This window comes from Drosophila suzukii (genome assembly GCF_043229965.1).
Source record: "Drosophila suzukii chromosome 2 unlocalized genomic scaffold, CBGP_Dsuzu_IsoJpt1.0 scf_2c, whole genome shotgun sequence".
NCBI lineage: Eukaryota > Metazoa > Arthropoda > Insecta > Diptera > Drosophilidae > Drosophila > Drosophila suzukii.
In genome coordinates this window covers 28,177,619-28,202,160 of record NW_027255896.1, presented here as the reverse complement: position 1 = coordinate 28,202,160, position 24,542 = coordinate 28,177,619, and the positions used below count along the sequence as shown (strand labels likewise).

The 24,542-nt window shown below is 39.9% G+C and overlaps 1 protein-coding gene across 2 annotated transcripts in view; it reads right to left on the bottom strand.

Annotated features, from left to right (window-relative positions):
* DIP-lambda (Dpr-interacting protein lambda) overlaps positions 1-24,542 on the bottom strand; it is a 1,126,682-nt gene that overhangs the window by 705,934 nt on the left and 396,206 nt on the right. For both annotated transcript variants that reach the window (XR_011605241.1, XM_070998417.1), the window contains exons 3-4: positions 22,199-22,384; positions 21,844-22,039 (exon numbers count right to left, since the gene is read on the bottom strand). Coding sequence is in view for 1 of the 2 variants with exons in the window: in XM_070998417.1 (XP_070854518.1) it covers positions 21,844-22,039; positions 22,199-22,384 (382 nt within the window). In the remaining variant the exon portion in view is untranslated. The remainder of the gene's footprint in view (positions 1-21,843; positions 22,040-22,198; positions 22,385-24,542) is intronic.

Genomic DNA, 24,542 nt, shown 5'->3' with positions numbered 1-24,542 from the left:
TTGGTGCTTGTGAATATGTGGGTGTAATAGTGCCTTGGGCAGCTAGCTAAGGAAGAAAGAAGAAAAAGGCGAGCATGCGATGAATCCGCGATCGAAATTTCAGCCATTTCGTCTTGCCAAAGCTTGCTTCTTTCTTGTTTAACATATAACCCCCTACGCTTGGAAATAACATTTTGTAATTAGTTCTGAGTTTCGAATTTAATTTTATCGAAATCGGACGACTATATCATATACCTGCCAAAGAAACGGTCAGAGAAATAATGAAAAAAATATTTTATTAAAATCTTTGAAGCTAGCCACAATCCTTAAAAATTTAATATGGTGTCAGGTTAGGTTAGGTTAGGTAGGAGTGGTTGGAGATTAGATCCTAATCTCCTCACTTAGGCCACATTGGGCCCCTTGTGATACCACATGATCTCTGGTTAGATCATTTGCTTTCGCGAAGTATTTTGTTCTTTTTAGGAAACATAAGAGTTTTTGGATGCTTACGCCCTGAATGGCCGCAAGGTTCAGAAGTGTGTAGCTACCTAGGGTTTGAAAGCGACTTAGGTTATGCGATGGGCAAAAGCATAAGAGGCGTTCAATGCTCTCCTCTTCGTTTTTGCAGCTTCGGCAGAAGTCGTGGTAACTGAGTCCCAGCATGAGCGCATGAGTCCCTATAAGGCAGTGGCCCGTGAGGGCATTTAGGAGAGTGGAGATGTCCTCCCTGCTACATTGTAGGAGAGTTTTTGTTCTTTTCGAGTTGAAGTTTGGCCATGTGAGTCTAGAATTGTGGCATGTTGAGATTGAGTTCCAACGGTTGTTGGAAAGTGTGTACAGTCTCTGCCAGAGATGGAGCTTGCAGGTAACCATGGGCATACCCACCGTGTCCTTATCGCGAAGGATATCTTCGGTTGTCTCCTGTCTTGCTTGCTCGTTTGCTTTGCAGTTGCCCTCAATATTGCGGTGTCCAGGCACCCAGATGAGGTTAATTCTCATATGAGTGGCCATCTTGTTAAGAGATTTGCGGCATTCAGAGATTGTTTTTGAGTTCGTTGTGTAGGAGTCGAGGGCCCTGAGGGCGCTTGACTGTCCGAGAAGATTAAAATATCTATGTCATGATGTACTGACGTGTCCAGGTGGGTCATGGCTTCCTGAATTGCCAATTGTGGTCTGGTGGGCGGAATGAGACTTTTATGTCTAGTTCGGGGGAGAAGAATCCCCCACCTGTTTGGGAGTTAAGCCGTCTGTGTATATGTTGACAGCGTTTTCGAATTGGTGTGGGAGGTTGTCCCAGCCTGTTCGGGTGGGTATGAAGGTCTTGTATCTTTTTTCGAAGTTGACTATGGGTGGAACGTAGTCTGTACTGCGCGGTAGGGATGTATGTTTTGATAGGATATTGGAGTGACCCGTAGAGCCTGTTGTCCATGCCGCTGTTCCGCGGAGCCTTAGCGCTGTTGCAGATGCCCAGCTTTTGGCAAGTAGTTCCAGGGGTTGGAGGTCGAGAAATGTGTTTAAAGCTTCAGTGGCGGTGGTTCGAATCGCCCCTCTGATGCAGAGTTCAGCGCTTCTTTGGATCTTGTGAAGGATCCGGAGGTTGCAATTATTTTCTAGGGAATGCCATACAATGTTCCGTAGAAGAGAATGGGCTTGACTATTGCAGTGTATAGCCAGTGAACTATCATGGGGGAGAAACCCCACTTCTTCCCTATGGCTTTTTTACAAGCGAAGAGGGCTATGGCCGCTTTGCGCGTGCGATCTAGGATGTTTTCTGTCCAGAGAAGCTTTTTGTCAAGGATGACATCTAGGTACTTTGCTTGGTTGCTAAGGGTTAGGCGCGTTTGGTGTAGTTTTGGGAGAATTAGATTTGTTATCTTATACTTCCTTGTAAAGAGAAATAGTTTGGTCTTTTATGGGTTAACTCACAGTCCACAGACAGCCACAGACAGTTGCTAAGGGTTAGGCGCGTTTGGTGTAGTTTTGGGAGAATTAGATTTGGTATCGTATTCTTCCTTGTAAAGGGAACTAGTTCGGTCTTTTCTGGGTTAACTCCCAGTCCACAGACAGCCGTCCACCTGGAGAGGGTGGATAAGGCTGTCTCCAGAGTTTGCGGGAATTTGCCCTGCAGTAGGATAACCACGTCGTCTGCGTAGGCTACCACTTTAGTGCCCGCCTCTTCTAGAAGTGATAGCAGTTTGTTGACCCCTAAAACCCATAGAAGAGGTGAGAGTACGCCCTCTTGTGGGGTTTCTCTGCTGACATTCCTGGGCGAGTGGGCTGATCCCATAGTGGAGTACACTACTCTGCTGGTTAGCATGGTGTGTATGAGTCCCACTCAATGCCCAGTTCAGTCAGAGCCCCAGTAATCGCCGTAAGGGTGACGTTGTTAAAGGCTCCTTCTATGTCTAGAAACGCTGTCAGAGAGTATTCCTTATTGTGGAAACCTCTGTCTATACTAGACACTAGAGAGTGGAGGGCGGTATCTGTTGATCTGCCCTTACGGTACGCGTGTTGTGCGTCAGAGAGTAGGCTTTGGTCGATGGTTATCCTGGTATGGGTGTCAATTAGCCTTTCCAGGGTCTTCAGCAAGAAGGAAGAGAGACTAATCGGGCGGAAGTCCTTTGGGTTGGTGTGGGAGGGTTTGACGGCTTTCGGTATAAAAATTACCTTAACGTCCAGCCACCTTGTTGGAATATGGTTTAGAGCAAGGCAGCCGCGGAAGATGGCTGTCAGCCAGAGTAGGGAAATATCTAGTGTCCGTTGTAGCTGGGCCGGAAGAAACCCATCTGGGCCGGGGGATTTGAAGGGCTTAAAAGAGTTAACAGCCCATTGAATTCGACTAGGGTTAGAGATGTTGTCTATACTCTGGTCGTCTAAGCTCTCCTCTATGTAGAGGTCCTCCACTGCATGGGTGTTTTTAGGGAAGTGGGTGTCTAAAAGTAGTTCAAGGGTTTCCAGACTGTTTTCCGTCCAGCTTTCAGCATTGGTTTTTAGATAGCCAATGGTTGCTGGAGATTTTGCTAAAATTCTTCTGAGTCTGGATGCTTCCGCAGTAGATTCTGTTGTGTTCCGATTAAAAGGAGACGACAGATCGGGTTGAGATTTATTGTCCAACTGACTTTATTCGGCTCTGTATAGCTGTGGTATTTTTGGTATGTTAGAGTGTACATAATAACAGAGAATATCGATAAAGTAAACATTTACATTTACATTTTTAAATTTACATTTAAATTTACATTTCGTTAGTAGTTTTACGCTTTCTGAAATCTGGGGGTTGGAAACGGTTGACATCTTGGCGCGAACGAGTACTGCTGCGGATGGGGATACCAGATCGACGTCGCTGTGACGGTTGAGGTTCATCTAACTGGATTGGTGCTGGTACTTCATTGGAAGCTTGGGTGGATTGGAGAGGCTGTGATGGGCTAGATGGCTGCTCTTCATGTCTTGGGCTTGGCGGAGTTGTTGGTGGATTGGAAGTGTCGGGCATCCACCAAAACGGAGTGTTGTCATCTTTGGAGCTGCTACTGAGGTCATCGTGATCAGATCTCGGCTTAATCTGATTTATGTGGCGCTTAATAAAGCCTGTGGATATTCGGAGAATAAATACCATACGGCCTATGGATCGATGACAGGGCGACCATGTAGAAGTTCTGCAGGACTTTTTCCTTCCGAGTTCGGGGTGAAACGATACGAACTAAGGTATTTCGTAACGGCTATTTTTACTGAATACCCGTCTTTGATGTTTTTGCCGACAGAAGTTTTAAAAGTTTGGACGAAGTGCTCAGCAAGTCCATTTGATGCTGGGTGGAAAGGAGCTGTAGTTAGGTGGTTAATTCCATGTTGAAGGCAAAATTCCTTGAAGGTTTCTGCAGTGAGTTGCTGTCCATTAGCACTGGCAATTGTTTTGGGGTAACCCTCAATGGCAAATATAGCTGTGAGCGCTGATATTGTATTTGCAGTTGTAGTTGACGATATTTGGGTTATAAACGAGAACTGAGAATAAGCATCGACGCATATTAGCCACATTGAGTCAAATATAGGACCCAGGCACTTGTAGCTTTTCGCCAGCTTTGAAACTCCTTTACCGGGGCTGGGTTGTCTACCTTGCAAACGGTGCAACTCTTAGTTAGTTGTGCTATGTCGTCGTCGATACCTGGCCACCAAACATGCTGACGTGCTACTTGTTTCATGCGAACTATTCTCCAGTGACCGTCGTGAAGAAGTATAAGAATTTTACTTCGAAGCTTGCGAGGAATAATAATTCGGTTGACATCAGAATGGAGACATAGCAGCTTGTTGTTGATCGTCAAGGCAAATCTGCGGCTGAAGTAAGGTTGTATTTCGGGATCATCCTGTTGGTCTGGCCAACCAGTTGATACGAAGTTGTATACTCTTTGCAAAATTGCATCGCCTTTTAGACTTTTGTTGATGATATCGGCATTTATTGGACAGGATGTATCGACGATGTTATAGCATTCCTCTTCCTTATCGAAAAGGGGATCTGAGCTTAAAGGAAGACGTGAGAGTTCGTCTGCGTTTCCATGAGCTGTGGTTGAGCGATATTTAATATCAAAATTGTAAGCCATCAATATTATAGACCAACGCTGGGGTCTGTTTGAAATCATTGTTGACAAATGCTTGCTAGGATTAAAGATTGTGACCAACGGCTGGGGACCGAGTATGAGAATAAATTTCCTGCCATATAAATTCTGATGAAACTTCTTTACCCCAAATATGATATGTTGAAAGGGCTTCCTTCTCAATTTGGCTGTATCGGACTTGGTGAACGTCAAGAGTTTTCGATGCGAAGGCTATTGGCTTTTCCTTGCCATCTGGATGTATGTGTGACAATACAACACCAATGCCGAAAGAGGATGCATCTGTGGCTAAAACAAGCGGAAGATTCTCGTTGAAATGTGCTAGCTCAGTAGCGTCGAGGATATGCTTCTTCAAAGCTGAGAAAGCTTGCTGTTGTTTTGATCCAAACTTGAAGGGTACGTTCTTCCTACGCAATTGATTTAGGGGTGAAGCTAACTGGGAGTAATTTGGAATGAAATTGCAGTAATAGTTCACTTTTCCCATGAACGCCTCTAGCTCTTGTAGATTGGAGGGCGGCTTTAATTCCTTAACGGCTTCTAGTCCTGACGCATCCGGAAGGATGCCCTTAACACTGACCCTTCTCCCAAGGTACTCAATTTCATCCCTTAGAAAGAAACATTTCTCTTTCTTACATTTTATGCCATTTGCCTGTAAAACTCATAAAATTTGTTCAAGTCTGGCTAGGTGTTGGTCCACTGTAGGAGCCGAAATAATTATGTCGTCGAGATAATTTCCACAACCTTCTATTTCACTTAGAAGTTGCTCAAGGTGACGCTGGAATATAGCTGGTGCGCTAGCTTTTCCATACGGCAAACGTTGGTACTGAAAGAGATCCAACGGCGTGTTGACAACCATAATTTCTTTCGCTGCATCGTCTAACTCCATTTGTAAGTATGCGTCTTTGAGGTCAATTTTGTGAGAAATGCGTGCCGTGACGAATTTTGTGTAACAAAGACTCTCGTGTCGGCAATGGATATTGCTCGATGTCCAATTGGGAATTGACGCCTTGCTTCAAATCGCCGCAGATTCGTAGTGCTCCACCTGGCTTCGGTGCTAGCCCAGTTGGCGATGCCCAGTTGCTAAATTTTATGGGTTTCCAAATACCTGCTTCTATGAGACGCTGCGCTTCCTCCTTGAACTTATCCAATTGGGCAAACGGAATTTGCCTTCTTTTATAGAACTTTGGTACGGAATTCGGTTTAAGGTAAATACTTGCCTTAAAGTTTTTTATCGTACCAATAGCCGGCTCAAATACCTCCTTATACCTCTGGCAAAGATCTGTCATTGAGTCCCCTGCTTTTCAGTGACGTTTGCGATTTGCTGAATTTCAAAATTGAATGTTTTAAACAAATACAAGCCGAACAGATTATTGTAGTTCTCCACATTAGCCACAATTATCATTACAGGAATTTGTTGTTAGCCAAAGGCGTGCAAGATTCGATCGCACTTCTGCAGTCTCGGACTGTTTAGCTTTTTGTATGTGTTGACATTCAATACTGACACCGTTGCACCAGAATCCATTTGGAAGGATACGATTGTGTTGAAGAGCTCCACTTCAATCACAGTTTTGTTTCCTTCAAACTTGACCAAGCTGGAAACGTTGTAAATTGTTTGAATTGACTCTGCGTTTTTGTTTCGGATTTTATGTTGATCGGTGTCTTTTTCTCTTTGCACTGCTTGGATAAGCAAACGACAGCTATGTGCTCCTTTCTGGCACATTTATGGCAAATTGCCTCCCGAAACTTGCAGTTTTCGCGAAACTGAGAGTGACCGCAGCCAGAGCACGATTTTAAAGCAGTCTTGCCGCCTTTACCATTAGAAAAATTGCGTTTTTGATGATTTGATATTCGTGTGTATACTGCGTTTGTATCAAGAGCTCTCTTCTCACTCTCTTTGATTACTGCCACTGTCTTTGTTGTTGCCTCGTAAGTTTCGGCAATTGAGAGAACGTCTTCGAGCGACGGCTGCAACTTCTGCAAAGCGGCTGTGCGAATTGTGTCGAATGGAGTGTGCACAATTATTTGATCGCGGATCATTTCATTAACGTAATTAAATGAACACCCATCGGATTGGCAAACAAATTGACACTCTCTAGCAATGCCACGTAGAGCGGCGACCCATTCCTTATGTGTCTGTGAGTCCCGCATCTGACGTTTGAAGAATTCGTTCCGTGCAGCAACAATATGACGCTTCTGCTTGAAATGTTCTGCTAGTTTTTCCGTTACTTGTTCATATGTCTGCTGATCCAAGTTTTTGCTACCAAACAGATTTTTTACAAGCTCAAATATATGAGTGCCTGCTCACGATAGAAAATACGCTTTTTTCCTATCTGCTGCTTGCACCGAGTAAGCGGAGAAGTGCTGTGTTATTTGTTGGAGGTACGTTTCCCAATTTTGATTTTCTTTGATAAAGTTTGGAAACGGCGGGCACACGGATAATTCTCCCGATCTGGCTAAGTTCAAACCACTGGTTTGTGAAAGAATGGATTCCATCCATATTTGTTGTTGTTGCATCAACTTCTGCACAAATTCTTGCTGTTGAGCCAATAATGTTTCAAAATTAACTTGGCTGTCAGCCATTGTATGTCTTTTTGCGTTCGATCACTGTTGTTTTAGTCTACCGACACGAATTACACAAAATAAAATTTTGCGGCACTTTTTTTCCTCGTCGCCAGAAAATGTTGTGTTCCGATTAAAAGGAGACGACAGATCGGACTGAAATTTATTGTCCAACTGACTTTATTCGGCTCTGTATAGCTGTGGTAAACAGCAAATGGCCAAGATTTCGTGATTATGATACATATCAGAATCTATGCTACTGCAGAAATTAGCCCAAGCTCTTCGTTTTAATATTCTAATTTCCTTTTTGTAGGCTTAGTTTTGTATGGAATAAATTCCAGGAAGATTCGCTATTGTTGTATTTAGCTCTATTAAAGTAAGTTCTACACTCTCTTTTGAGGTTCGTCAGGGTTGCGTTCCACCATGGGGGTTTGTGCCTTGCTTTGACTGTTCTGCTTGGGCAAGCCCTTTTTAAGGCCTCACCGCAGATATCAGTAAAGGTGATAAATATGATATCTAATTATTGACCATTTCGTTCTTGCGTCGGTGGAGCGTGTAGGTTCCTGTAGAGGAGATTTTTGTAGTATCCCCAGTTGGTTAATCTTAGATAAGTAATATTCTCGGCGGGAGGACAGTCTAGAGTTATTGTAAATTCTATGTATCGGTGGTCTGAGAATGAGTGCTCGATCCCCACCTTCCACGCTTCTAGCTGGTTAAGTAGGAGATCAGATATTAGTGTGATGTCTAAGACTTCCACCTCCACCTAATGTGTTGTAGGTAATGAACTTGATTCTGATATTGTGGTATGGCTAGCAACAGGTGACTTGTTTAACCAGATTTAAACTATGGGTGACAAATTTATACGTAAAAGTCGCAGACATTTTTTGTCAAAGTGGAGAATGGATCATTTAGCTGGGGGAACACACATTCGTTTTGGTGATAGAATTTAACACCAGCCCATTGTTTTTTTTTTTTTACTGTTTTACGAAAAACCGATTTTAACTACTTTTCCAATTATAGATAGTTGAAAATGTTTTTTGACAATCAAATTTTTGTTTCTCCTTAGACGTTGTATAGTCCATAACTGTAGTTTTGGGAAGTAAGACTAGATGTCGAAGTTAAGGATACATTTAATATGGGACCCAATAAACAATCGATTTTTTTAAATTATATCTTTGGTGTTTTTTAACACATAACCTCCTAAGCTTGGGAATAACGTTTTTTAATTAGTTCTGAGTTTCGAATTTAATTTTATCAAAATCGGACGACTATATCATATAGCTGCCATAGAAACGATCGGAAAATTTGCGGGAAATAAATATGAATCAAATTATAGCTTCGGTGTTTTTTAACATATAAAATTTTTTGTATTTTAAGAATTGGAACTAAATTTAGTAATTATAACTGCAAGGGTATACAAACATCGGCTCGCCAAAGCTAACTTCCTTTCTTGTTTTTTTTTCCTTTACGATTTGTACTGCCCCTCCTGAAAACCTTACATTCTCCACATCAGTTAGTGCCTCTTTCATCTGGTCCATTAAAAACTCATAACCCTTAAAGTTAATGATATGATTCAATACCTTTGACCCTACAATGACTCTTGCTCTTCCCAATTCCAACTCTGCGATTGCCTCTCCTTCTAGTTCGAAATGAACCTGTAATTTATTAATGTTGTTGCTTACGAATTCATTTTTATACCCATTACTCGTAGAGTAAAACGGTATACTAGATTCGTCGAAAGGTATGTAACAGGCAGAAGGAAGCGTTTCCGACTTCATAAAGTATATATATTCTTGATCAGGATCACTAGCCGAGTCGATCTAGCCATGTCCGTCTGTCCGTATGAACGCTGAGATCTCGGAAACTATGCAAGCTACACTACTGGGGTTAGGCATGCAGATTCCTGAGATTCCTGCGCAGCGCAAGTTTGTTTCATCAGAGTGCCACGCCCACTCTAACTCCCACAAACCGCCCAAAACTGTGGCTCCTACAGTTTTGATGCTAGAATAAATAAGGGCGTTAAAGTGGGCATGGCAAACTTTTTTTAGGGTCAATCGATAGGAATTGACGAGACTAATACATTTCAGTTAACATTTTTTATCTAGCATGAAAATTGTGGGCGCCACAGGCTTAGGCGGTTTGAAGGCGTTAGAGTGGGCGTGGCACATTCGCGTAACAAATTTACGGTGCGTATAAGGCTACGGAATCTAAACCTTTATCTTTTATAGTTTCCGTTGTGGGCGGTTTATGGGCGTTGAAGTGGGCGTGACAAACCTTTTTTTAAGTCAATCGAAAGGTATTGATGAGAACAATGCATTTCAGTTATTTTATAGTTTATTCTAGGGTCAAAACTGTAGGAGCCACCGTTTTCGGCAGTTTGCGGGCGTTCGAGTGGGCGTGGCACCGTGCTATAACATACTTGCGCTGAGTCAGAAGCTCATCTGCACGCCAAATCCCAATAGCCTAGCTCTTATAGTTTCCGAGATCTCAGCGTTTATCCGGACGGACGGACGGACGGATAGACGGACACGGCTAGTTTGACTCGGCTAGTGATCCTGATCAAAAATATATATACTTTGTGAGGTCGGAAACGCTTTCTTTTACCTGTTACATACTTTCCGACGAATCTATACCCTTTTACTCTACGAGTAACGGGTATAAAATTGGCTCATATATTCACTTCACTACATCCCTTCTCTGATTATCAATGTCTTTTATTTCTTGCATGAACGTTATAATATATGCTTCAAGTGATTCTTGTATTGCATTACAAATTTCATAAAGGACATAATTAAGTTATATTTCGTCTTAACAGTTCACAGTTAAACTAACCATAGTTCTTTGTTCTTAATCGAAATTCGGTTCAGGTAGCAACCTACTAGTCTTGTTTCTAAAAGGTTTTACCACCATTCTATTTGATTTCAATATCATTTGAATACTAAAAGAAACCTTTAGGTCTTCAATTTTCTTCGGGCTTGGTTTAAATCCTTCTTGAGTCACTTCATGACCCAGATGTTCTATATCTTTTTTGAGAAACTCCGATGGTCTGTGTGCACCTTAAATTTTGCCTCGCCGTTTGCAATTCCTGCACATGGCTTTGCAATGGCGGTGAAAAAACTATTATATCGTCCATAAACACCAATCAGATTTACGAATTCTCCCAGAATGTTATTCATTAATATTTGAAAAGTGGCTGGGGCATTAGGCAGCCCAAACGGCATCCTCAACTATAAATATACCCATTTCTTTTAGCAAATTCATTTTTTGGGAAATGCTACGCACACTCTAACGCCCACAAACTGCCCAAAACTGTGGCTCCTATAGTTTTGGTGCTAGAATAACTAAAATGTATTGCATGCCAACTCTAACGCCCACAAGTCGCCCAAATCTGTGGCGCCCACAATTTTCATACTAGAAAAAAATTTTAACTAAAATGTATTAGGATCGTCAATACATATCGATTGACCCCAAAAATAGTTTGCCACGCCCACTCTAACGCCCATAAAGCCTAAACCTGTCTACGGCCCACATAACCATTTATCAGGATCGCGGGTAGGTGGCGGATTTCAATGTCTCTTGCATATCTCCATTTTTCTTTGGCCCCTTTAGCTGTTGATGCTAGAATAAACTGAAATGTATTGTCCTCATCAATCAAAAAAAAGTTTGCCACGCACACAAAAACGCCCACAAACCGCCCACAAACTTCAAAAAGCCGTAAATATGAACGCGGATTCATTCTAGAAAAAAATGTTAACTGAAATGTATTAGTCTCGACAATACCTATCGATTGATCCCAAAAAACCATATATTGATATCGCGGGTAGTTGCCGCATTTCAATGTCGCTTTATTGCTTGCATATCTCCATTTGCCACGCCCACTTTAACGACCACAAACTTCAAAAAATCGTATGTATGAACGCGGATATCTCGGAAACTATAAAACATAGATAATTGGGATTTCAGATTTAGATTCCGTATCACGCGAGTATGGCATGCCAACTCTAACGCCCACAAGTCGCCCAAATCTGTGGCGCCCACAATTTTCATACTAGAAAAAAATTTTAACTAAAATGTATTAGGATCGTCAATACATATCGATTGACCCCAAAAATAGTTTGCCACGCCCACTCTAACGCCCATAAAGCATAAACCTGTCTACGGCCCACATAACCATTTATCAGGATCGCGGGTAGGTGGCGGATTTCAATGGATTTCAATGGATTCATTCTAGAAAAAAATGTTAACTGAAATGTATTAGTCTCGACAATACCTATCGATTGATCCCAAAAAACCATATATTGAGATCGCGGGTAGTTGCCGCATTTTAATGTCGCTTTATTGCTTGCATATCTCCATTTCCCTTTGGTCCCTTTAGCTGAGTAACGGGTATCTGATAGTCGAGGTACTCGACTATAGCGCTCTCCCTTGTTTTAAACTGACAATAGTCGAGTACCTCGACTACAGCGCTCTCCCTTGTTTTGAACTAGGATCTTTCAATGAAAAAATTTATATTTTACTGTAAAATGTTTCCCGCAAACGTATTGTCAGGATCACTAGCCGAGTCTTTCTAGCCATGTCCGTCTGTCCGTATGAACGCTGCGATTTCGGAAACTATAAAAGCTGCAATTCTGGGACTAGACATTCAGATTCTACAGATTCCTGGGCAGCGCAGGGTTTCGTCAGGGTGCAACGCCCACAAACCTCCCAAAACTGTGTCTTTTATAGTTTTAACGCTAGAACAACAATTTCAAATGTAATGTATTGCTCTCATCAATACCTTTCGATGGATCCAAAAAATGTTTGCCAAGTCCGTTCTAACGCCCACAAACCGCCCACAAGCTTCAAAAAAACGTAAGTTTGAACGCAGATTTCTCGGAAACTATCAAAGATGGAGAACAGGGATTGAAACTTTAGATTCCATAGTTTGTACGCAGCGGAAGTTTGTTATGCGAATATGCTCCCTCTGACGCCCGCAAAACCTGTCCATTCGAAACGCGTATTTTTCTTGCAAAGGTATCCTATATTTGAGAGTTTGTAATAATCTTCTACAATAATTATAGAATACTACGAATCTCCGCGCCTTGTCTTAGATTTTGGGCAATGAGTAATTATACAAGTTACTCGAAGAGTAAAGGGGTATACTAGATTCGTCGGGAAATATTTAACAGGTAGAAGGAAGCGTTTCCGACCCTATGAAGTACACATATTCTTGATCAGGATTACTACCCGAGTCGAGCGCTGTGATCTCGGAAACTTTCAAAGTTACAATATTGGGATTAGGCATGCAGATTCCTGAGATGCCTGCGAAGCGCAAGTTTGTTTCGTCAGTGTGCAGTGTGCTCACTATAAAGCCCACAAGCCGCCCAAAACGGTGTCTCCTACAGTTTTAATGCTAGAATACAAATTGTAACTGAAATGTATTGTTCTCGTCAATACCTATCGATTGAGCCAAAAAAAGTTTGCCACGCCCATTTCAACGCTCACAAACTTCAAGCAATCGTAAATTTGAAAGCTGATATCTCGGAAACTATCAAAGGTAGAGAATTGGGATTTCAGATTTAGATTCCGTAGCCTTGTACGGCGCCCACAACTTTCATGCTAGAAAAAAAATGTTGACTTAAATGTGTTGACGAGACAATAGCCATAGATTGACTTAAAAAAAAGTTTGCCACGACCACTCTAACGCCCACAAAAAGCCCAACACTGTGGCGCCCACAATTTTTTTTAAATATTTGGTGTAAAAAGGTATTAATCCGACTTTGTTTGCCACCTGTTCCTTCTTTTTGCTGTCTTTTATTATACTCGTTACTCGTAGAGTAAAAGGGTAAACTAGATTCGTCTTAAAGTATGTAACAGGCAGAAGGAAGCGTTTTCGACCCCATAAAGTATATATAATAATGTATACCTAATAGTCGAGGCCATCGACTAAAGCGTATTCTCTTGTTTATTTTAACTTGACGATACCCACTGGCTAAATCTTATACCGAAAGATACATTGCCTTACGTAGTTAGTCAAGTACCACACTGATCACTAGCATACGATATTTACCCTTCACCGTTTTTTCAATTAACTTCCTGAAATCCACTACAAGACGCCACTTTTTTCCCCTGGCATATACATTTTTTCGGTACTAGCCAGACTGGTACACTCTATTGTGAGTGGCTGTGCCTAATAACTTCCTGGTCCGAAAGCTCTTCTTCTATAAGGTTTAACATATCAGAATAGCGTCGGTCGTTGTAATTGAGTGCGTCACTACATTGGTACAAGTTAGCTGTATCATTTTTGAATGAAATATGTCTGGAACTGTGAATAAAAATTCTTAGTCATTTCCGCCTTTTCCTTATTCAAATGGTATCGCAAGATTTGCTTGTACCACAATTGTATCGCACCTTTAAGTCAGCTCGTTAGTAAATTAATCTACTTTCTTTACTACCGTCGTCTTCAGTAAAAACAAGGAAGAACGCTATAGGCGAGTACCTCGACTATCAGATACCCGTTACTCAAAGGGAAATGGAGATATGCAAGCAGCAAAGCGAGATTAAAATGCGCCACCTACCAGCGGTAGACAGATTTAAGCGTTATGGGCGTTACAGTGGGCGTGGAAAATTTATTTTTGGATCAATCGATAGGTATTGACGACACCAATACATTTCAGTTAAAATTTTTTATCTAGCATGCAAATTGTGGGCGTCACAGGTTTTCGCGGTTTGTGGGCGTTTAAGTGGGCGTGGCAAATTTTTTTTTAGGTCAATCGATAGGTATTGATGAGAACAATACATTTCGGTTAAAATTTTCTATCTAGCATCAAAAGTGTAGAAGAGTCAGTTTCGGGCGGTTTGTGGGCGTTAGAGTGGGCGTGGCAGTCTACTGAAACAAACTTGCGCTGCGTAAGAAGCTCAGGAATCTTTACGCCAAATCTCAATAGCCTAGCCCTCATAGTTTCCGAGATCTCAGCGTTCATCCGGACAGACAGACGGACAGACGGACAGACGGACATGGCTAGATCGACTGGGCTAGTGATCCTGATCAAGAATATATATACTTTATGGGGTCGGAAACGCTTCCTTCTGCCTGTTACATACTTTCCGACGAATCTAGTATACCCTTTTACTCTACGAGTAACGGGTATAACAAGCCGTTATTTCATGTAACCAGCGAGGTTATATTTGCCTTCGATGCTTCTTCCCATAAATGTACCTTAGTGACTTTATTCTGTCTTAATTGGACCGGAATAGCTCAATTCTTCGTTTTTAAAAGTAAACTTTCTAAGTTTTACCTAGCTCCCACTTTCAATGGTATATCCATACCTAATACTTTATCAAAATAAATAAATAAGTAAAAAGCAAAGGATTTAATATCTAATTAAGCCTTACTGCCTAAGTTACCCTTTAAGCTAGTTACAAAGGCTTCCAAACATGTATCTTCGTACCACTTCTTTACGGTCTATATTGCCTTGGCGTAAGACTCCGTTCTGTCAGTAATATTGCACAAAGCCGTAGTGTAAGACCTTAGTTAAGACCGTGAGATTTATTGGACCGTGAAGTAGAAGTTCCTTAAGTTTTTCTGCACTTCAACAACCATAAGTTTTATTCCTCCCAACATATCGAATGCCGGTGGTTGGACTCTTAACTGGTCTGGCCATCTCTACTACCCTATTTTTACCCTTTGCAGCACTTCAAGTATTAGCTTCTATTTGTATTCGCAGTCAACGGCCGTAATGACTATCTTACCTTATTTAATGTTGACATCAAATTTACTACTCAAAATCCTATAAGGTCATGATGACTCTCTATCGGAGTCGGTCCTAGAGGCCTTCACCACTGTTGTTGAAAATATAGTGTAAGATGTCTCTGACCATCATGCAGATCAACCTTAACCACTATAAGGCAGCCTCGGATGCACTTCTCCTTCATCTTGCCGAAGATGGTGAGACATCGCCCTGATTTCGGTACCTTGGATCTCACGTGAAATGGTATCTGGACTGGGAACAGCAGACTATCCGCTATGCATGGCTGACTGTGCAGGTAAAACTAGAGCCTGCATCCTCGCTAAGAAAATCCATAAGAAAAAGATCCAAGAAAAATAAGCCACCATGGTGGTCTTCGGAACTTGGTTCCTTTTGGAATAGCCCCTGCAAGCTTTTATATCGAGCAAAATCACAGAACACTGAGGAGGCCGGGCCATTATTCGAAGCCAGTCCTGCAGCGTACAACAAAGAGTTACGAAGAGTAAAAGGGCGCTAGTGGGCGCCTTTTCTGCACTGACGTAGAACGAAGTAGTGTGCATCTCTAAAGCTGGTAAGCCATCCCACTGCACCCCCAAAGACTTCAGACCGATCAGTCACTCATCGTTTTTGCTAAAATTGATATAATGACAAATCAATCTTCATATCCGAAACCGCATCTCTTAATCCGCTTTCTCCGACGCGCGACACGCCTACAGGAAGGATAATTCTAAAAAAACATAGAAAAGTCGCTCCACGAAAAGAATTCACGCCTGTAGATATAGAGGAAACTTTTAATAATATTCTGGCAGAAACCACCACTGATCATCAATTGACTTCGATATTGAGCAACAGCCTAAATGGCTACTACGATGCAGGACCGTGCAGGAGACGACGCTAGCGTAGCAGTCCGAAGACTGCTGGTAAACATTAAAGGAGGTTGCTGTCACGTAACTGCCTATGCAGGCGATGTTGCAAATGCCAGTTCCCACAAACCCTCTGTGAGCGAATGACCGACAGCCTAAGATACTTATCAGACCGGATAGGCGAAAATGAACTGGGCGTAAGCCCTCAACTAAACCTTCCATCTCATTGCAGTTCTTAAAGTTCTAAGACCAAGTGACAATATCAGCGTTCATATTTACGATTTCTTGAATTTTGTGGGCGGCTTGTGAGTGTTAAAGTGGGCGTGGCAAATTTTTTTTGGTTTAATCGATAGGTATTGCTAAGAACAAAAAATTTCAGTTAAAATTTTTAACCTATCAATAAAACTGTAGAAGCCACACCCAAAAAGTTCATCATCAAGCGCTCAATGAGCGCACAATTTGTATGAAAATGAGTGCGTAAACTAACATAGGCATGTCCTAGTGTTCAAGAACTAGCACGCATTGAGCGCTTTTTTGAGCACCCTTTTGAGCGCTTGTTTAATCAGCAAAAAAGCACATGTTAAGCACCTTTTCATCGCGTAGCAGCAAATATACTTACAGTTTTATTTAATTTCTATATTTTTTTTATTTATTTGCATCTTTATTTTAAAATGTTGGCTCGTGGGTCCCGGTCCTAACAGAGTCCCTGGCACCTCCTTTAAAGTAAAAATCACAGAAGTCTTTTAAAAATTAAACTTACAAATACTAGTTGTTTGTGCCTAACCGAAGTAGACACTGGCAAGCCGATCGCGTCGCGGCAATGGTAAAGATGGTAACTGCGATGCCGGACCACAGGCGATGCGGGAACTGCGCTGAGGTTGAGCTAACGTAGGTTAACTGCTAGTTGAGTTTGTGTATTACGAGCCTAGTGTTCAAGAACTAGCACGCATTGAGCGCTTTTTTGAGCACCCTTTTGAGCGCTTGTTTAATCAGCAAAAAAGCACATGTTAAGCACCTTTTCATCGCGTAGCAGCAAATATACTTACAGTTTTATTTAATTTCTATATTTTTTTTATTTATTTGCATCTTTATTTTAAAATGTTGGCTCGTGGGTCCCGGTCCTAACAGAGTCCCTGGCACCTCCTTTAAAGTAAAAATCACAGAAGTCTTTTAAAAATTAAACTTACAAATACTAGTTGTTTGTGCCTAACCGAAGTAGACACTGGCAAGCCGATCGCGTCGCGGCAATGGTAAAGATGGTAACTGCGATGCCGGACCACAGGCGATGCGGGAACTGCGCTGAGGTTGAGCTAACGTAGGTTAACTGCTAGTTGAGTTTGTGTATTACGAGCCCTATTCCCAGAGGTAGGAAGTAGAACCGCCGAGTTATGAGTTGCGTTGATAAATGAAAGTTTAGTGTAAAGATTTGTGAAATAAGCTATATTCTAAAGTAGGTAGGTAGGTCAGGAAATTTTGATTATGGTAGCAGTTTGCGTAGTTGGCTCGGCTGACACTGCAAAATGTGCTGACTGCATTGGTGGGTTAGTGTGCCGTTGAGTCGGTGAGTTAGTGAGACATATAATATGCCGATCAGCCATTCTCATCTGCAGTGGGTGCTACTGAGCGCCTGGTACTGTCCCCAACTTGTCTACTGCTTGATATGTTGGGTGCTGGTCATGTTGAGCACCCTTGGGTACGAACACTAGTTACTTTTGGCACGAAAAAAAACTTACTTAGTAAGGCGCGGGCGAAATTTGGGTAGACCCTCAGCTTTTTTTTGTTCTAGAACAAGTTCCTCGGATAATATTCTTAAAATGGAATAATTACCATCAGCTTTGCCACAAAATAGAAGAAAAATTTTAAAAAACAAGAACATTTTTTTCGAAATTTTTGTTTTTGGTCACTTAATTTTTTTTTATAATTTAATTTTGAAAATTTTTTTTGTAAAAAATAATACAAAAAATTAGACCACACGATATACGAGTACATATATTTTTGTATTATATATACAAAAATTTTTTATTTTGCAGGGAAATCTATCACTTTTCCAGGGACTAAAAATTGAGACTTTTATTTAAACAGCCATGTTTGTTTACGTACACAAAACTACAAATTGTGGTTTAATGTTATTAATACTTACTTGTAACAAATTTTAACAACAAACATAAGTCATGAAAACAAACATATCTTATTTTTGGATCCTATGAAGCTTGCATTCAATAAGATTTTTAAATTCTTTCACAGATTCATTCATTTATTTCTTTTTATGCACCATTTGTTGTTTTTCACCGAAAAATTAATATTTTTCACATCTATTTTTTTCTGCCAAGTGTTTTTTTTTAATCTTGTATTTTCCTTTTTTAATATACATTAACTTGTTTTTACTCTCTCTCTCGTATAGGTATCACTTTTATACCACTGCATAGTGGTTCCGTCAGAGGCCAAAAATCAAAAAAACCGATTTAAAAATATTTAAATTAAACTTACACAGTTTGTCTCTAAAATGTCCAATCTTCCAATTTGCAAACCGGTTTTCGCTGGAAACCCAACGGTACATTCTAAAAATAGAATCAAAAGCATGAACACGTGTTCATTTCAACAGCGCATCGGAGCTGTGGTGAAATATTTCAAAGCAAAAGCGCACTTCAAATCGGACTGGTAACTGTTCAAGTTTATAAATTTATATTATTCAAAATGGATTTTGAAGCTCAAGGTATTTATTTTACTTTATGAAATTAATTTATACTAACTTGATATGAAATTAATAAAATCTAACTTGATATGTGAAACCTCTTTGTTTGTACCTGTTTTGTGTGTCTCAAATTTGTTTACCTAAAGTTTTAGTTGTGATTCCACACGATTCCAAACAAGGATTTTTTTTATACTTATCAGAGTTTTATGATTTTTAAATCGTTAAAGTTAGGTGCGGAATGTTGCGAATGTAGTTGTAATCGTTAATATGCTAACACGACTTCTTATTTTTTCAAGGTCAAATTTTGCCAGCGCGCTGCAGCGCTTGATTGTTTACAGCTTCTATTTGTCAGTTTATTTCTTTTACTTAAAATTATTCTAATTATTTTTCCGTTTTTCTTTTATAATTTTTGTTTGCATTCCCAAAGGAGATTCGTATCATTGTGTATTTTCACGACAATATATTTTAAATTTATGGTGCACCAAAGGTGGTAGCAACGCTGCGAAATTACGGGAAAATATCGAGGATGTTCAAAATAATATTGAGAATAACGGCTACAATCAATATAATAAATTGGCTTACAATATGATTGATTAATTTATGATTTTTTGATAAGATATTTTTTTAGTAGATGTATAGCTTGAAAATTGGACGGGGGAAGATATTTAAATTTATGAAATATAAACAAAATAGTTGATTTTTCCTATGGCAGCAAATGTAAAAAAAGGAAGAACGCTATAGTCGAGTACCTCGCAGGTTTTCGCGGTTTGCGGGCGTTAAAGTGGGCGTGGCAAACTTTTTTTTGGGACAATCGATAGGTATTGATGAGAACAATACATTTTAGTTAAAATTTTCTATCTAGCATCAAAACTGTAGGAGCCACAGTTTTGGGCGGTTTGTGGGCGTTAGAGTGGGCGTGGCACTGTACTGAAACAAACTTGCGATGGGCAGGAATCTCAGGAATCTGCGCGCCTAATCCCAGTATTGTAACTCTCATAGTTTCCGAGATCTCAGCGTTCATACGGACAGACGGACATGGCTAGATCGACTCGGCTAGTGATCCTGATCAAGAATATATATACTTTATACCTTCTGCCTGTTACATACTTTCCGACGAATCTAGTATACCCTTTTACTCTAAGAGTAACGGGTATAACTACACCAACCTTATAGTCTGGGAGTTTAGATAACATACCTCTAAAAATAAGAAAAAATTTGCATACTAATTTTCTATTTAAGGGGGTCTTCTCATTCAAAACCCGTTTTTGGACCCTTTTTAAACAAATTCTTATTTGAAAACGCAAAAAACAATTGAAAACTTTTTTTATTTATTGTATTATAAAAGATTCAAAGTAAATAAAAAAAAACAAATTGCCTCGATACGAAGGCTGTTCAAAAAGTAATGAGACTTTAAAGTTGGTGGTGGAAAAAAAAGGTGTCGCCGCGGCGGCGATCGTTCCTATAGCAGCTTTATCATATAGACGTACGATATGGCCATTTCTTATAACATACATATATTTATAATATTTTTTTTTAATTTTGGGGAAAATTTTGTTACAATATAACAACTAAAAGTAACTGTGGCCGCAGCTCCATACAAGCCGAACCACTGTGCACTGGTTTAATTTATTTAACTACGTTAATTGCGGGTAATTTTAACTCCTTCACATAATAAACGCAAGTGAAAAAGACGAAAAAAGGCACGTGCCTTCCAGGCACACTGTCGATACAAACTTTCGCTGCGCAGGAATCTTAGGAGTCTGCATGCCTAATCCCAGTAATGTAGCTTTTATAGTTTCCGAGATCACAGAGTTCATACGGACAGACGAACAGACGGACATGGCTAGATCGACTTGGCTAGTGATCTTGATCAAGAATATATATACTTTATACCTTCTGCCTGTTACATACTTTCCGACGAATCTAGTATACCCTTTTACTCTAAGAGTAACGGGTATAACTACACCAACCTTATAGTCTGGGAGTTTAGATAACATACCTCTAAAAATAAGAAAAAATTTGCATACTAATTTTCTATTTAAGGGGGTCTTCTCATTCAAAACCCGTTTTTGGACCCTTTTTAAACAAATTCTTATTTGAAAACGCAAAAAATAATTGAAAACTTTTTTATTTATTGTATTATAAAAGGTTCAAAGTAAATAAAAAAAAAACAAATTGCCTCGATACGAAGGCTGTTCAAAAAGTAATGAGACTTCAAAGTTGGTGGTGGAAAAAAAAGGTGTCGCCGCGGCGGCGATCGTTCCTATAGCAGCTTTATCATATAGACGTACGATATGGCCATTTCTTATAACATACATATATTTATAATATTTTTTTTTAATTTTGGGGAAAATTTTGTTACAATATAACAACTAAAAGTCACTGTGGCCGCAGCTCCATACAAGCCGAACCACTGTGCACTGGTTTAATTTATTTAACTACGTTAATTGCGGGTAATTTTAACTCCTTCACATAATAAACGCAAGTGAAAAAGACGAAAAAAGGCACGTGCCTTCCAGGCACACTGTCGATACAAACTTTCGCTGCGCAGGAATCTTAGGAGTCTGCATGCCTAATCCCAGTAATGTAGCTTTTATACTTTCCGAGATCACAGAGTTCATACGGACAGACGAACAGACGGACATGGCTAGATCGACTTGGCTAGTGATCTTGATCAGGAATATATACTTTATGGGGTCTGAAACGCTTCCTTTTACGTGTTACATACCTTTCCACGAATCTAGTATAACCTTTTACTCTACAAGTAACGGGTATAAACATATTGTTAAATTACTAACACAGTGCAACACGAAAAAATTTAACCTCAATTTGGACTTCACGTACGCAAAGTACTCATCGAAACTAGCGGAAACCCATTTGTGTTTGTCTAGCTTAGTTCGCATTTACCTATTATAGCCAATTAACGTTTTAAATACAAATGTTGATTATAATGTCTATATATTTAAAGCAAAGTAATTTTCAAAGCTATGTCTTCTTCGAATATGTAGGTATGAAAGCGTGGAATTAAAAATCCAAGACACACGTTCAAAGAAGTACCCCTAGGGCTTTTAAAATCTGTAGAGATAAGGAAAATGAGGAGAAATTACAACACCTCTTCTGCTACTGTCCAGCTTTAAGTGTCCGCAGATTGCGATACTTTGTCGCAATTTTTAAAATATGTTTTTAATTTTTATATATCTCAGACCTTTTTACTGTCTTCCCAAAACGCATTGTAAGCTTCATCCAAACAAAATTCACTGATTAGGGGCGTAGGCAACACCCAAGCAGGTGCGGCACCACAAAGAACACGCAAAAGGTTTATAAAATGACTTTAGACCTTAACTAGTATTGTAAGCCCTCTAAAAATGTTAAAATTTCCGATTCTATATTTTAAATATTTTTTCGGTGATACCTATTAAACAAACCTTGTTTATCTCTGCTTTCTGCGCGAAGTATAATTTCCTTCCCTGCTTCACGTCTCCATTGAACCTTTGGTTTTGGAACACCTGTCGCACTGCATACGAGCGAAATACTTCCTCCCTCTGTGCTGACACTTTCCTCAGAATTATGTTCTGGATGGGTTAAAATATCTGGCGGCACAACTACATCTAGGTATCCGGACTGCAAAACATAAAATTCATAAGGTTCTAGCTGCATAGTGGGCTTTTTCTAAAATTGAGAACTCTTAAGCTAGCTTCTAACGTTTTTTATTTTATATGTACATATGCACTTGAAGAAATTTTTGGTAAAGGACACGTAGTAAGGAGGAAATGCACTTACAAGGCTTTTCATAGGATCTGTATTAACTTGGCACATGTAGCTGCCGGAGTCGTTTATCTGTACACGTGATATGTGAAGCTTCCAGGTATTGTGGCCGTTATGTGTCACCGATAATCTTGGGTTTAGTGAGACCATGTGTGTGTGTATACCAAGTATTGCTTTTGAATCAGATTTAATCCATGCCACCTGAAATTGTAATAACACCAAAGTATAAATGTCGCTATCCAGCCTTTCAATCAAAATTTATCAAATAAGTTTTTTTTTAATTTGGCAATGGATTGCAATGCATTGCTATAAAGCAACGCACAGTGATTGCGCCCATAGGCCATAATTCAATCGATCTAAAAATATTTAGTCAAAACGTAAAGAATTTGTCTCTAAATTGTCCAAATTTTTCCATGGAAAACCAGTTTTAAAAAAAAGGATGCAAAGTGTAAACACGTGTTCAATTTAACAGCTGCAGTTGCGTTAAGTTAGCTTTTCGACAAAACAAAAGTGATGTTCAATGTGGTCGGACGTTTGCCAAAATTCACCAATTTTAATTATTTTTATATCTATTTTTTCTAAAATGAATTTTAAATTGGTTTTGTGAAACTTATATTAAATTTATTATAATAATATATAATTATAATTGTTTGTGCCTAACCGAAGTAGACACTTCCGGGTCACACCGCGGGACAAGGGGGTAATGAGCACTTGTCGCTCGCACGGGGACGCTTTGCTGGCAGGACTATGCTGATCAGCAATTCTCGTATGCAGTGGGTGCTACTATACGCCTGGTACTGATACTACAACATGTGCTGACTGCATTGGCGGGTCAGAGAGCCGTTGAGTCGGTGAGACGGTGAGTTAGTCTGCAGTGAGTGCTACTGAACGCCTGGTACTGTTCCCAGCTTGGCTACAGCTTGATTTGTTGGGTGTGGTCATGTTGAGCACCTTTGGGTATTAATTGATTTATCCTTTTGTTCTATTTTGATAACGTCTTTTTTATGTTTACTTAAAGTTTTAGTTGTGATCCCACAAAATCTCACAAATAGTATGTATGTTATTGTGTTTCTTTGATTTTTAAATACTATATACTTAAAATCAGCTAAACAAATTTGCAGATGTTTATATAACCGTAAAAATACTGATGCCATCTAGCGTTAACCAAGGGCAAGTTTTTCCTTATTGGGCTTTTGTTTTGAAAGTTTTTTATATAAATGTTTACTCTTTAGGAGATTCTCATAAGTGCGTATTTTTAATCTTTGGTGTGCAGAGGGTGAAACCAACGCTGGGAGATTAAAAAAATTATCGAAGTTATGCATGATCAGATTGAAAACAAGGGTTACATCCCCGAGCTAAGCCAACTTCCAAAACATATTAATTGCACATGTGAGATAATAGCTACTTTTTGGGATAGCTACAAACGGGAGAAAACTTCAATTATGCAATATCAATCAAGTTGGCTGAATGAAATCGAAACAATTGTATTGACCTGTGCTCACTGGTGTCTAGAACAAAACGTCAAAGGATTACTAAAACAGCGAAAACAGATCACTCTGCTGCTTCCTTGCTTCTATCATGCAGCTTGTCTTCAGGCCCAAAACATTGCCAAGCAAATATTGACGAAGTCTTATCACTTTTTGTAGAGACGAATTATTATCAAAACACCAATATTAGCTTATTCATAAGTTTATAAATATGCTAGTATCAGTTGATTTACTGCCAAGTTACGAGCAGGTGTTAAAACAAAAAACAGCTACCCATAAGATATCAGCGTTACTGATGGAAATACTGAAGTTCAACTGCAAAGTTTGCTAAACGTTCGATTCGGTTAAAAACTTAATTTTGATCGGAAAATAGGGATTCGATGGTAGCACCAAACAGCCTGAGTATAGACAGAAAGCGCTTAACAATAATTTGGACGACTGCATTCTTTTAGTTACCTCATACGTACCATTGCAATTGATTACCATTCCAAGTGATCCCAAAGGTCAAAAAATAATTTGGAAAAATTCCCGACCTTCATCTGCACGCTTCTGCAGACCAATGAGGTTCAAATTTCAAATAGAAAACTGTCGAAATTTCAGCCGAATCGGACTCGTAGTTTTGTTTTGACTGCGTGAGAAAGAGCAATATCGGTCTGTGATTCTTTTTTTGTTTTTGGAAGGGAAATTGCGCAGCGAAATCAAAGAGCGTTTGGATGCTGTGTACGGTGACTCTTCTCCTTCGATGGCAACCGACAAAAATTGATTTAACGAGTTTCAACGTGGTCGCATGTCGGTTTTTGATGAGCCCCGAAAACGGCTACCACGGAGGATAACGTGACAAAAATCCACGATCTCGTATTGGCAAACCGCCG